The 15220-nt window shown below is 39.7% G+C and overlaps 1 protein-coding gene across 1 annotated transcript; it reads left to right on the forward strand.

Moving 5' to 3' along the window:
• The first annotated feature begins 1325 nt into the window (after window positions 1–1325).
• On the forward strand, window positions 1326–10699 carry LOC109044058 (uncharacterized). The gene is made up of 9 exons (XM_019061556.2): window positions 1326–1550; window positions 2335–2433; window positions 3290–3397; window positions 4357–4505; window positions 5373–5528; window positions 6536–6645; window positions 7062–7173; window positions 9726–9853; window positions 10184–10699. The coding sequence occupies exons 1-9, from the start codon at window positions 1395–1397 to the stop codon at window positions 10390–10392; spliced, it is 1227 nt and encodes a 408-aa protein (XP_018917101.2). The 5' UTR covers window positions 1326–1394; the 3' UTR covers window positions 10393–10699.
• The last annotated feature ends 4521 nt before the right edge of the window (window positions 10700–15220 follow it).

The following is a 15220-nucleotide window of genomic DNA, read 5'->3' on the forward strand; positions in this document are numbered from 1 at the left end:
TAAGCCAAAACAAATCGCTGAGTACCCAAAATTCCAGGTAAACTTACCAGGAGCCTGGACTATTAGCGCCCTGAAACTACGACCATAACGGTCGAAACTGCAGTAGCGGCACAGGAAAACCGAAAAACCACGCAAGGACGCTACTTCAATATTGATCTTCCATCGCCTTGCTAAGGCGCAGGGATACAACTATTTGAACTCTCCGGAACGCGAGAGGTATCACGCCTCAATTGAAGGCGTTTTCGAATCTTCTGTATTTACATGACGAGATTTTCCAAATTGATTTGCAAAATATTGTTGATTTGAGTTCCCTTTATTTTTTACTGAAATTACTCCTGCTTCTTAATTTTTAATTATTTTGCAAGAACTATCCACTCGCGATATACAACCGTGACTTTAGCGCCCTTAAACTACGACCATAACGGTCGAAACCGCAGTAGCGGCACAGGAAAACCGAAAAACCACGCAAGGACGCTACTTCAATATTGATCTTCCATCGCCTTGCTAAGGCGCAGGGATACAACTATTTAAACTCTCCGGAACGCGTGAGGTATTATGCCTCAATTGAAGGCGTTTTCGAATCTTCTGTATTTCCATGACGAGATTTTCCAAATTGAGTTGCAAAATATTGTTGCTTTGTAGCTTTGTAAGCGTAAGGCATTTCAGAAAGCATTTAGGCTGAACAAATGGCTATGAGCTCAGTTCACGGTCCAGCGGTCCGATTATTGAAAGTTTGAAGCAACCGGAGAAGACATGGAAATGCTATATATTGCATGTTCACCATAGGGCTATGTCATGTCGTGTCGGACCGACTTAGTTTCAATAATCGGGCACCTGGATTCGACTTGCAACAATGTCAGCTCCTGTGTCATTGAAGAGGTATCATGCATAATTGAAGGCGATTCTTTTGTCGCGTTGAGAATGTGAATGGAAGATGACCATCTGAATTTGCACGCACACATCGGGGATCTCGACTTTTAAAATCAAAACTTTTTACCCTGTTTCTCAATAGGGAAGGGGGGGGGGGGCAGAGCGCTTCGGAAAGATGAAAATCGATTCATTCTCGATGAAAAAGGAATGAAAAATCCAGTCGCTAAATGAGAAAAACTCAACGATGTAAACTTGTCGAGAGACTCCGCGTAGATTGAAGTGTCGTGGATTCGTATCTCTCTGATTTTAGCCCCTCCCCTCCTCTCTCCCCCCTCTCCTCCTCTCTCGCCACCCATCCGGCTCCCTTTTCCACGCTTTCAGATTGAAAGTTAAGGAATGTGTGAACACTTGAACACTTAGCCAATCGGCGCCGGCATCTGTATTTTAATGATAAATTTTACATCGCGCTGGAGGTAGCTACTTTCGAGTGGGATTCGTAAGTGGAGCATGAACAACCGTGCCTCATGTTGCTCCTAATTTTTATGGCGGTTCTATTTTCCATACTTTCTTACTCATTTTTCTTTCCAGAGCCGGAGCCCATACTGAATTTATACCGGAAGAAAGGCAGATGGTACTATCTAAAATACGTATTCGCAAGATGCTTCCTCTATATCTGCAAGGTAAGCAGCATTTTAAAAATGAATTCCTCATTTCATCAGCAAAAAAATGTTCATAGTGAGAGATATTTGAAATGTCAGAAATGTTTTCTCAGAACACAGCAGGCAGATGCTGTATATCTGACGATATCGCTTTATCAAGTCGACTAAGCGGCAAAATAATAATGTTGACGATGGCGGGGGTATGTTGGCTGTCTGTATAGCTGAATATGTGGCCAATTATCGATTTTAAAATATTTAAAAATACCGGGAAATTACCTTCAAATTGAGATAGATTTATTAGGATGAAAACAAAACAAAAAAATAACACAATAAACGTTGGTAATGAGAACCTTAAAGTAGCTAATAAGCATCGCCAAACTATCCTGATTTTCTCACATTGTGTTTAGTTATGATTTCATTTTCTGTCGAAATAGGCTTGTCGTAATCTCTAGTTAAAAGTAAAACCAATAGATAATTTTTATAAAAATTGGCTAAAAAATTGCAACGATTGCATTAACAAAGACTGAAATTTACCCCTGACCTCATAATCTGCGGAGAATGCGCATATTTAAGGCCTGCATTGATAGCAGTTCCTTTAATGATCACAAAGGACAAAACTAGTTTTAAAAATGTAGGCGTGTTACATTATACCCCTTATTCGGGATGTGCAATATATGTAACAAAACTATAAATTAAACTACATGTAATAAGGTTCTAACGAAACAATCTGAAAATTTTGAAAAATAAGAACACCACCTACCCCCTGATGCTAATCTAAATAACGCATTTTCTCCCGTTTTTTCAGAATCATCCTTTCCATCAAATGAAAAGTTCAAACTTAGCCGACCCAAAAAAATTCGCAGAGGCCTACGATTGCACTCAACCCCTTGCAGATAGTCCATGGGTAAGCTTTGAATGATTGATACTACCATTCAAATTTAAAAGATTTAGTCATAGCGAGTAAGTTTTCCTGCTTATTTCTCAAAACGTATGGTAAAGCTAAAAAATCATGAGCATATATACCGCCGAAAATTTTATGCTCTCAGCGTTCAAACAATTTGTTCATCCTCTTTGACTGATAGCTCAGAAAACTCATTTTCCCGGGGCCACCTCGAAAAAATTCCCTGTCTCCGTTTTAAAAATTTGATTAGCTTTCTAAAAAAGTTATTGGCTCTAGAAAACTGTTGAATGCCTCGTGAGAAAGCTTATGAGCAACGTGTCGAACAATTGGACGTATTTATGTCGAACGGAACTATATGCATTGAGACATGAGCCCTGAGACCCACAAGAATATATGCATAACAGGGCTCACGTCATAATGCACATAGTTCCGTTTGGCAGAAACACGAACACGCCGATATGCTGGGGACGCACAATCTGCCAGGAAATCGAAGCCCGAAAGAAACAAAAATCAAAATTAGAATTACAAAACCAACTCCAATGAGTTGTAATACGACTGAGAAAGGGGAACGTTCAGCTAAGGCGGGTGTGTTTAAATTTCGGCACAAGAATTTTGCAAATCTATTTTAATTTTTTTTCTATCTTTTTTTCTGTATTTGATTTCCCCGCAGAATAATGTGAACTCAGAACTAGTTTATCATCCCGTTATTTACAGTATTCGGGCTACAATTTCAGTGGGTTTTCCTTCCCTTAAATTTAAAAACAGTACTTATAGTGTTCAGGTATGTCGGTATAGTACGTATATTTTTTACCAACCGAAACCGAGTTTTCCTTGAATCTTTTCTTTTTATTCTTTTCAGGGTTTTGATGCTGTGTTCTTTATGGCGGCGAATTCAGATGGGTTCTATTTCGTCATCGGAGTAGAAAGACGGAATAATAGTGTGTCTAATTGTCTCTTTTATGTTGTGGTAAATGTAGCATCTAAAATTTGTTTCCTCTTATGCATAATTACATACTTGCGAGTGAAGGGAGAAAAACGAAGCAAATGGAAATCAAATGGTTTCTTTTAGAGCGCGTTAATGACGGCGCAGAGATACAACTATTCGTGCTTGATGGATGTCCGTGTTGCATCTGCAAAATTGAAGGCGAGATGGCGCGAGGCGTGAACTCGCAATGCTTCTTTCTATGCTCGCTCAGATTCGGGATATAAGTTAAAAGACGAGGCCTAAATAAGCCTCTCCTATTAACGGCTGTGCTGACATTCAATTGTTTTCTTTTTTTCAATTTGACATCCGATTCTTTTTTTAAAATTTATTTGTAGACCTACATCTGGATTGCATTTTGCAATAAGGAACTACTATCTCTGGCTCTCTCATAAAAGCAAATATCTGCATAGGGAAACCAATGCCATGTATGTTGTTTCTGAAATGGGCTAAAAATAGTGGCTCCTTATTGCAAAATGTAATCCATCTAAAACTCCCACGTAGCGGTATCGTGCAACCTGCGGGGCACGTGTTTTTAGCAAGCCTCGGGTTAATTTGACCCACCTTGGGCTTCTAAGGGTTTTAAAAGCTTTTACTCGGTAGAATTGGTATTTCCGAATTGCAACTAACACATGCGGGGCTTGGAAGACAGGGCACATAAAATCAGTTTTTGAAAATATTAAGGTATTAATGGTTTCGAGTAAAACTAGTCTAAATGCATATTCTGTGAGAAAATCGCTTCAAATTCAAATTTTCAAGCATCAAAAAGTCATTTAGAACACTCTTTCCGATATAAGGATCCATGTAATATCGAAACTTCAAACATGTACTATTTCTTGAAATAGCGAAAACTGCACTTATGCGCCTTGTCCTCTAAGCCCCTCATATTTACTTGAAAAAAGGCGGGGAAAGTAGGTTTTTCCACCGGGGAACTCTTGTTACAGGTACCCGGCCTTGGACTGCTCGAAAATATCGAAATGCCAAATACTGCACTTTATCCGGCGGAGGAGGGCACCTACAATGTAAAAGGATTTCACATTTCTGTTGTAGAGCCCATGAAAAAGTGGATGATTGCTTATGACGGCGATATGAGGTAAAATACTGTGTTAAAATTAGTTAATGACATAGGCGCAGCTAGATCAGTTTCCTGGGGGAGGGGGGGACTGCTCCCTCTAAATAAATGGTCTCCAACGGTTTGGGGATCTGGAATACCCCCTCTGTACGAAGGCCCTTAAAGTCGGAACATTTTGAAAAATAAGCCGCATTTTAGGTGCATTTTGAGGATACCCTGACGCCAATTTTCAAATAAAAATTGTGTGATTTTTTTAAATTGTTCTCTTCTTTATCTCTCATTTTGCATTGCGTAGCACAGAATGTTAGGGTGATTTGAAGTAAAAAATTTCAGAGGGGAGGGGCAGATTTTTACACTTCAGACTTTAGACTTTTTTGTTACTTTTACAAATTCTATGGGGGGGGGGGGCGGCTCCCCTGCAGCCCAATTCTTAAGACATTTTGTATTTGACGGGCGGACATAGGTTAATTGAACGGCGGATCGTGATTGATCGGCTACGTCTAATCGCTGCTTTGTCGGGCCTTTGTCAGGTGGAATTCACGACAAGCTAAAGGCACCTCTTGAGTTCCCGACAGTATGTCATCTATTCCACCGACAAAAGCACGACAAAGCAGCGATGAGACATAGCCGACCAATCACGTTCCGCCGTTTAACCTATGTCCGCCAGACAAACACAAAATATCAATGATCGGCCCGCTGGCCCCTTAATAGCTGCACCGATGCATATTGATGCTACACAAATCGAGATTGAAAAATAAAAATTTTATTTTAGAATTTTAAGTTGCTTATCGATGGAATTGGGTGAGGTTTAATTAAACTGCAAACTTCTATTTATTCCTTCGGAAAATAAAGCTTAACTATAATTTTTCAAGGTTATTTTTACTCCAGGATGGAGAATGGCAAGCGGCGCAATGTGCATTTCAAAGGCACGTTCAGCTCTGATCAACCATATTTTTCCTTTGACACAGATCTTCACTCGCACGTCCTAGCTCACGGTATTGCCCTCGAACCATGGAGTAAACAATATTTTGAAACATTAAAAGAGTAAGCACAAGCACACTCACTTTTTTCACATGAAATTTTCAGGATTCCAAAATTAGCCACCAAAAGGTTTTCTATATTTACAGCATGCGATCGTGCTTGCCATGAAATTAAATTGTAGTCTTCTACTTTCTGCTAATCAGATGAGTTTTTTCCTATCTTTATGTTACATAAATTGCTGATTTGAATCTCTCAAACGTTCACCTAAAAATATGAAAACCTTGGGTAGGCCGGTTGGGTCGAACTGGTGCCATACTTTCTACAGCTCTTCTGCTCGAGAGAGCTTCTGGCCGACCTCCACTGACCATTTTCCAAAAGCATCAGAGCTACGAAACTATCCTAAAAATTTTTGTGATGAAAACGCATTGAGTTTTCCGGAATCTCGACGAAGTTTTTGAGTTTGCCTATTTCCGCTCTCATCTCGCCAGTTCTGAGTTCCGACAAAACTAGGCTTAACTTTCAATAGTAGGTCATTTATATTTTTTTAAAGGAATGGTGCCTGTTCGAACTGACTGCGAGACTCTTATTTCAGTTTTCGTGGCAGTGAACATTTTTTGACACCCACTATTAAGGGTATAGTGATGTAGTTACGTAGTATTTCCAAAATGATCGGAGGAGGTCAGCCAAAAGCTCTTCCTGTAGGTAGCATACGCAAAACCTCTTAAAATCTCAACATAGATCCTCACCCTGAGGATTTTTCAAACAGTTCAAAAGACGTGGTTAAAGGCTTTGCAAAGTTCCTTTAAAGATGCTAAATGGGGCACTTTTGGGGATTTTTTTACTTTTTTTTGGCTTGGAAGAAATTATCCCTGGCCTCCGAGACCAGTCCACCTCTAGCGCCAAGCAAAAGTATATGTATTACTGTTGCCCAAGGATAAATCTCGAGCTGCGGCTTAAGAGGGATATAGAGAGGGAGACCGGGGGGGGGGGAGGTGGAGGAGAGAGAGAAATTGAAAGAGGTTCTGATTTCGTTCCAACAACATGTAATTAAATTATTCAATTCTTCTTAGGCATCAGCAGAACCACTATGAGCAGATTGGAATCCTCGAGGCATCTCTTACCATAGATGGTACAAATATTTCTGTTCCTTCAACACCAACATATCGGGATCATTCTTTCGGCAAGTATAAGAGAAATTGCATAGCTTTTTAAGGGCTAGTGTAAAATTTGAAGAGACTTGTACTGACGAAAAATAAAATTGTCGAAATGAAGACTTCTGCTTAGGTAACCTTTTTATATCTTTAATTTATCGTTTAATTGTTATTCCGTTTAATCGTTCATTGTAACTGCGTTACATTTTTGAGTTTTGAGGGTTGCCTATTGGTGTTTTCTATTTTTAAAAAGGGTTGAGTTCTTGTTCTCTCAACTCTGAAGCTGAAATTCATTTTGAACATACATTTTTCCTTATTTAAAAAGTAGACATAAGTTTATCTAATGCCTACTTAAATACTTTCATTATTTGTTTTCCTTTATTGTTGGGGTGATGCAGTAATTACCTTTTCTCGTGTAGTCTAAACTTTTTTTGTTATTTTCTAGGTAAACAGAGAAATTGGAATTTGATGCACAGATATTCGATGTTCATGTTGTTCCTAGAGAATGGTTATTTCGTAGAGGTAGGGGTCGTATGTCAACCTGGATCATTTTCTGAGTAAGTCAAGTTACAGTTCAGAAACTGCCATGGTTATTCGAAAATGAGTTTCTAAGAGTATTTAAAGAGGAACCATGGGATGCTTGGTAGCATGTAAATGAATGTAACATAACATTTAAAAATTGTCGATACTTATTACTACAATACTTTCCCCAGGGCCGGATTAAGGGGGTGGCCACATGGGTCGCGGCCCATGGCGGCAAATTTTCCAATTTTTTTAAATGTAGGTATAAAAAAAATTTGATTCAGAAAAAAAAAATTATCAATAAGAAAAAGAAACAAAATCTCTTTTTCCTGAGAGTGTAATAATTTCTAATTTTGTCGTTTTTCGGTGATACAAGAGACAGCATCTTTAATTAGTCGATTTAAGAGAGGAACTAAACACGCAATTTTGCCTGGAGCTCACCGCAGAGAGGAATGATGACGAGGGCTTGAAATGAGAAGGACAAGCCCTCGGCGCGGCGCGCGGCGGTCAGCATGTAACACATATTAGCGCCTACAAGACTGCATGAATACTTCACCCATTGCGCCAAACACAGTGCGGTCACGCGGTCAGGAGCGGTTGGCGTGGAACGCATAGCGCCTACAAGACTGCAGGAATACTTCACGCATTGCGCCAAACACAGTGCGATCAGCGCGGCGCGGCGCAGCGGCGGAAGTTAAAATTATTAAACCACATTTATGTTTGTTCTTTCATAATTTTTTGGTTCATTCCTTATAAATGGAGGATCTTGTCCACACAGAGATAGGTTTACGGAACGAAACTTCCGCCTCAAGTTCCTGGAAACAAAAATCAGATTTCTGTAGTTTAGAGCAGCGACGATCGCATGCAGATGAACAAAAAACTGTTCAACTTATAGCCCTCTCTCTGACGGTTAAAATGAGCCCAAGATCATCTTGGGGAAACGATTTGTCTCCGAGTTATGCTTCTTCAAAGTTGGCGCGGCGGGGTCCGCTTCCGCGGGGCAGCGCTCCGGAGTACGATAGTTCACTCCCACCCCCCTCCCGTCATGCCACGCGACGCAAACCGAGGAAGACTACCTTTAATGATCATTTGAACAGATAAATGCACACAATATACGCTATTATGGTGTACAAGTATTATTAAAATTATATTAATATAATAAATAGAAGAGTGGAATCTCACCGAATTTATCATCACCGCAATCCATAGGATCATCGGCAGTGTGATCCGCATTTTCATCCTCATCTTCGTCGTCTGAAAAGCCAAAATCGACTTTTCTGAGAGGGAAGCACTCGTTCAAAAAGGCTGAAGGCGCTGGTTTTTTGTGATAGCGCCCGTAAAACAAATACCACAGTATAGTTACGACGTGAGCACAAGGATTGATGGTACGCGCACCGTTCTTACATGTGCAGTAACTTGCTTTAATGGCCTCGCTGGATTTTTTACTGGTGTCGATTAATATAAATATATGATATTCTTTTTTTGATTTATGCCTCGATAGGATCCGCGATCGAAGAAAAAGAGGCGAATTTACGGAAATATCATATTTTTGAAAATCTGGCAAAAAGTTATCCTTCGTCACTTGAAAGCAATATTTTCCATTAGCAAAATGGTCTGCAATATAACTTGCTGCAAGTCCAATTTGATAACTTCCCGAGAGGGTGTCAAGATCTTCGCTCCTCCACTGTTCTAATTGTTTAAAATGATCTGTCGTCAGGTTTTCAAAAACTACTTTTTTTCGGAGCCATTTCTCGTCCTCAACAATTTGTTGCACAATATTCGGCTCATTTAATTTTTGGAGCATTTGAATGGCAATTTTTGCGTCGTCACCATCACTTTGCAGGCGTTGAAAATATAAATTATGTATCGCGGACACTATGCGATAGTCGTCAAACAAATTGCCGGATCCAGGTATATTGCTTCTCATTTTATAGAGCGTTTTCAATATAATTTTAATAATACTTGTACAACATAATAGCGTATATTGTGTGCATTTATCTGTTCAAATGATCATTAAAGGTAGTCTTCCTCGGTTTGCGTCGCGTGGCATGACGGGAGGGGGGTGGGAGTGAACTATCGTACTCCGGAGCGCTGCCCCGCGGAAGCGGACCCCGCCGCGCCAACTTTGAAGAAGCATAACTCGGAGACAAATCGTTTCCCCAAGATGATCTTGGGCTCATTTTAACCGTCAGAGAGAGGGCTATAAGTTGAACAGTTTTTTGTTCATCTGCATGCGATCGTTTTTGCTAGTAATGTTGACAGGGCTTTCGCAAAAGAATGTATCGAACACACGTAGATAAACGAGTCTTATGCACCCCTCCCCCTCCGGCACGTTCACTTGATAGTTTTTATTGATGTTTCAAAACGAATGAGAGGAGGGCGGCAAAATACAGGCGGCCCATGGGCGGCAAGTAAGTAAATCCGGCCCTGACTTTCTCTACAAAATTTAGTTAGTGCAAGCAACTTCAGTTGTTTATCGTGGCGCTTTTGTCTAAGAACAACATTACATACATAATTCTGAAATGGTTTGAGGCATAGGTTGAATTGTGACTTATTCAGTTGTATTTTTCTCCCCTTGAACTTGCAGACTCTTCGTGGGGTATGTAAGTGACTGCAAAGGAATAATTGATCCACTGGAATGGACAGATTTGAAGATATATCAGCACGGCGAATTAGGAAAACCACCAATTGATATTGCTTTCCAGTTCAAGGCCGGTAAGTATCAATCAAATATGCTCCCAAACCGCGTATATTCATCATCTGGCATACATCATGCTTATACTGAGGCTTGCAACCTGGGAGCCTTTGTAATGTTATTGTCCTTCAAATTGATCCTTCAATAATGTCCAAAACTATCTACGACGATTTGAAATTATTTTGGCAACCTCTTCTGTTGTAGCTTCATTGCCCTAGTAGATATTTGTTCTGGCATGGAGTCAATGGAATTTGGATCACTCTTAGGTATTCCACTTTTTATCTGCTTATCCTTATTTGTTTTCCGATGCAAATCATATTTACTTGCTGCTTTGATTTATGTACTTGCAGGCGGCAATTTGTACACTGTGCAAGCTGAGACGGTGCATCGCGGCCAACATTTGAAGGGATTCAACCGCCAAATAAAAATGTTCGAAAGCTTCGTACGTTGCAGGGTCAACGGAGTTCCCGGGGTTGGAATCTCAGAATTCAGTTATTCGAATGTAAAAGTGAGAGAAACGGAAATTTCTTCGCTCTTAGAAGATATCAAAGCACAATGAACTTCTGCGAAAGTAGGTATAGTTATTGGCGGAGAGGCATGGACAGGTATTTCCCTGAGGTGACACAAAGTCACACAAAAATGTGTTTTTAAATTACAGTACGCGCATTATTCTAGCGCTCTCTTCTGAGATAAGATGGTCAGTCGAGCAGCCGGCAAATTATGTAGTTCAGGTTTTTAGTTCAAATTTTGGTACCTCCGCCTGACAAGTGTAATCAGTCGTCCTCTTCACAGGCTATTGTCTTTTTCTCGTGTTTAATTATTTTCCATTGTCTTTGTATTAAATTAATTTTTGAAAAAAAAAATAATTAATACCTATTAAATTTGACTTTCTTCTAAATGGTTTTGGATGCCAATGTCTCTTTCTGTCACGTAAATGACGTTGCCTCAATCTGTCGGGCTAAGGAAGAACGCCGTATGAACCGCCTTCAGGCGTTGCCAAGTTTCTTTTGGTAAGTTACGAATTCTCGGGAAAATTTTTCAATATTTTTCTTCCAATTTTTCATATAATTTTGTTCGCAATTTCATCTGAAGTGTCTGAAAATTTCGAGGAATAATATTCATAGCTTCCCTCAAAAATAAACAATTTATCGAATGAAATTTGACAACTCTCGAATGTTCATACGTCGTTTTTCCTCAGCACGGCATGAATGCTAAGAGACATTTCACGGTAATATGGCATACAATTGTGCCTCCTACCTCCCTGCAAGGTGAACGATTCAAGAAAATTACTTATTTTTGGATAAAAACCACTTCCAAAACTATTCGACTGATCCCCTCAGAGCCAAAATACGGAAACGAGCTCCAGAAAGCCGACTAAGGGACGGTTGGGAAGTTGTAAATTTGTGTCAATTTTGTTGTTTCCATGAGGTTCTAAATATGAAGAGGAAGCGCCATTTTTCTTCGACAAAATTATCGGCAGAGTCAGTGGGACGCATAAGTGTAATAGGATGAGGGGATCGGGGCCTGCACCGATATCAATTACTAATTAGTTACGGGACGCAGTTGGTAGAGCAGTGATTAATAACATCTCACCGCAGTTCGCTCACAGATGTGTGAGGGACAGTGTTAAATGCCATTTACGCGTAGCACTCCATTCAAAATTTTCAATTTTTCATGCATAATTTATTTACTTTCAGCCGGGTGGCAAGTCAAGAAAAACCCTTGATCCAAACCAGACTCTGAAATTAGAGGGGAGGGGGGGGGGGTTTAGTTATGCGTCACTCATTTCTCCCCATCCTTCACTTCTTCATTCTCTTCGTCCAGTCCAAATAATTCTTCGCGAATATCCCACAAAATTCGATGACTTAAATATCACCAGCTTGAATGTGAAAATAAACGCAATGTCAAAACAATGTAAAATTATAACATTTATATATAGGTAATGCTACTAGTGTTTTCAACCAACAGGTAGTTATTTTCAGAGTTAAAAGTTAAACACCAATAATCCAACATCTATATATTGAGATTAATGGTGTGTAACTTTTAGCTCTGCAGATCTCGGTCGAGAAAGCTTTAAGCACAATAAATAATATAATTTTACATAGCTTTGTTTATATGTTCATTTCTACATTTTTAAAAAGATGATAATGTTGTGGCTTCCTTTATTTCATCGCATGTTAACCTTTTACCTCCATTTTTGTCCGATGAGTTGAGAAACGGTCTTCAAACAAACTGAAATCACTGTGGTCATACATATATTCCAGGTATTTTCATCGGCCGTTATTCACATTTTCAAATATTCAAACGAAATGAAGTTAAAATATTTGTATGAGAAAAAGAAGGGGTAAAAATATTTACTGAAAGATGAAGACGGCTAAGCTGGTGAACGCCGCATCTCAATTTGCGACGCTGTAGACCCCATGCTACAGTTTTCAATGAGAAAACCAACATTTTCACGGTTTTTATGTCTTTGAAAAATATTTGGTATAATTAACAAGCTGTTTAATTGGCTGGTTTCTATAGAAAAAAATGACCCCGAGTTAGATTCTCACATCATCTAGATTTTGGTTAGGCACAAGCTTCTCCCTCGTAGTAGTTTATGACTAGGCACTAATCCGAGCAGGTCTGATACGTACCCAGAATCTGGGTACCAGGTACCATGCTGTTTGCCCTACCTCACTGAGGGGTAGATCCGCGCGTGGGCTTCATAGACTTGCATAATGAGGCAATGAGGAAAACACTATCGGCTGTTTTACCAAAGTGAGTGTTGCTTTTATCCTACCAACGAATAAAATGTCTACATAATATCTCCAAAGTTTAGAATAGAACCCGCTCGATTGGACAGTTTATCTCAACCCCACACTTTGCTTGAAGAGGATGGAAAGGATCGGATATTTTCTGCGGAGAAAGCAATTGAGTCTTCACTGCCGATACTTAACACGGAAAAGGCAAAGAGAGGGCCTCACTGGTCGGTCAATAGTTTTGAGCATGAGGGTACGCGTGTAAAAAGAGAAGGGAGCTTTAAGAGACAAGAAAACACCTGCTAACGCTCCAACACATTACGCCCTCAACTGGAAGCATACTCACTGCATGCATCTAGATTTTACTTCCCTCTAATGGAATGATTATTTATCGCCGAAATTACCGGCTAACTTTTTCCGAGTAAAATATAGCACCACTTTCCTAATTTAACCATAATTATAATGTCTTTCAATTAGTAGTTACACTTATTTCCTATCACCATCAGCCAAGAGCTACCTCCTTTAAAGTGCATGCAACGATAGAGATGATTCTGGGGGGTCTTTTCCGCAATTTTCCTTGCAAATAGCGATAGAAGTTTGTCAAACTACTTAAGATATCGCAACTGAAGTTCCACGGTGGGTTATCGACCTGTCTGCCTGACCTATGAAAATCGTGTGAACTCTTTTTCCTACGAAGAAATTTCAGATTATGTGTGTCTGAGCCGGGCAAAATGTACTTTAAGGTAAGGAGAAAATGAAAAAACTGTACCATAGCTTAGAGGGGTTATTTCTGCATAATTTGGAGAACCGAAAATTAAAACAAATTGGACTTTTGCAGCATTTCAAAGTTTGAAGAAAAAAATAAGAAATTCAAGAAAGTTTGCCAGCGCTGTTGCCACCTTTTGGAGTGGTTCAGTTCAAACAATTTAAAAAAAAATTAATAACGCGACTGAAACTTTGACCCAATGTCCTTAAAAGTTAATATTAGCAAATGCTAGCACCGAGTATTGAAAATCGATTATTTTTTTAACCAAACCTGGTTTTTCGCAGTACGCACTAAACAATTTAAGTTCCCCCGGCAGAAGCGCCAAAAATGTCTATGTTACCTGAAATTAATCAGGAATCCTCCAGCGAAATGGCATGCAATAGTATATGCGTTTCACCCCGAGCAGCGACCGCACTGTGTTAGGCGCAATGCGTGAAGTATTCGTGCACTCTTGTAGGCGCTGCGCGAACCGGCGATCGCGCTGTACGTTAGGTGCAATGTGTGAAGTATTCCTGCAGTCTTGTAAGCGCTCGTATGCGTTTGGCTCCAACTGGCGACCGCACTATATTTGGCGTAATGCTTGAAGTATTTCTACAGTCTTGTAGGCGCTCATATGCGACAGTCCGCCGCCCAGCCCGCCTTTTTTCGAGCTGGTGGCCTCATATCGGACAGCTGATTTCCGTAAACTTTTGTTATGTTGTTTTGGTGGCCTATTGTATCACGTTTCCACAAAGAAACCCTCCATAAATTCATTTTCCCAGAGAAATACCAGATTGACTGGACTATGTGTACTTTCCGTAAAATACTGAGGTAATAGCGTTGCACGAAGGAATTGATCGAATTAAAATGTGGATAGTCAACTGAAGCTGGCTTGTTTCGTGCGGCATGTACCATATTAAGATGGAGCACTTTTCGTACCACGGAAATTGAAATTAATACATTGAAAAAGTGCACACGAGAATGATTTTTTTCCATAAGTATTCACAGCGTATCCAAAGAAAAAAAAATATTGAATAACACCATCTTATATTTCAAAGTATCTTGTTCCTATTGCTGCGTTTGAAACTTACGGCGCGCGGTTCCAAATTTCATAAATGATTGCAGATTTATCAATACTTATTGGAACAACTTTACAATGAATTCAATCAAAAGAAAAATGGGATTTTTCTTTATAGTTCAATTTTATTGAATCATTGTCTCATTGTCTCTCTTAGCATAAATACATCCAATCGTGAGAAGTTGCCTCGCTAGGATGACCAAATTACAAGGTTGCTCACGATCTCCGAGCATGCGACTATTTAGACACTTGAGTATTGCACGGTATCACGCGTGGTTGAAGGCGCGCCTCTGACTCACAAGCAGTTAGTCCCGCGCGAGGTAAGATGCGTGCACCCACTCACGTACATCCTCGAAATTATATAGAGGACCATTCACGATGAGTTATGTGTACCCATTTTGTAGAAGCATAGCGATCGCTTATCCTTTCGTGCATTTTCAAAGATATACCTCAAGACTATACCTTTCCATATATTTACTCTTGCCTCAATTATTCCTTTCACATGTAAAAAGAAAATACCGAATAAGGACCGTCTATTAATATCGTTCACTTCGGAGGGTGGTATGTACTTGTTTGAGCTAAGCGTATACCATGGAGCTCGTTGAGTAGACGATGGTGTAAATGTTCAGCACTGGAAAAAAAAACCGCATTGGATCTAGAGTCCAGACTCTTAAAAACATCGACAAGAAAAAATACTCTTGATTCAATCGGATTGTTGCTTAGATCAAGAACCAAGCCTCTTAATTTGAGCGGATTTCCTTTTGATTTAAGCTTAAATCTGATTGAATCAAGAGTATTTTTTCTTGTCAATGTTTCAAGAGTC

Source organism: Bemisia tabaci, chromosome 1, assembly GCF_918797505.1.
Source record: "Bemisia tabaci chromosome 1, PGI_BMITA_v3".
NCBI lineage: Eukaryota > Metazoa > Arthropoda > Insecta > Hemiptera > Aleyrodidae > Bemisia > Bemisia tabaci.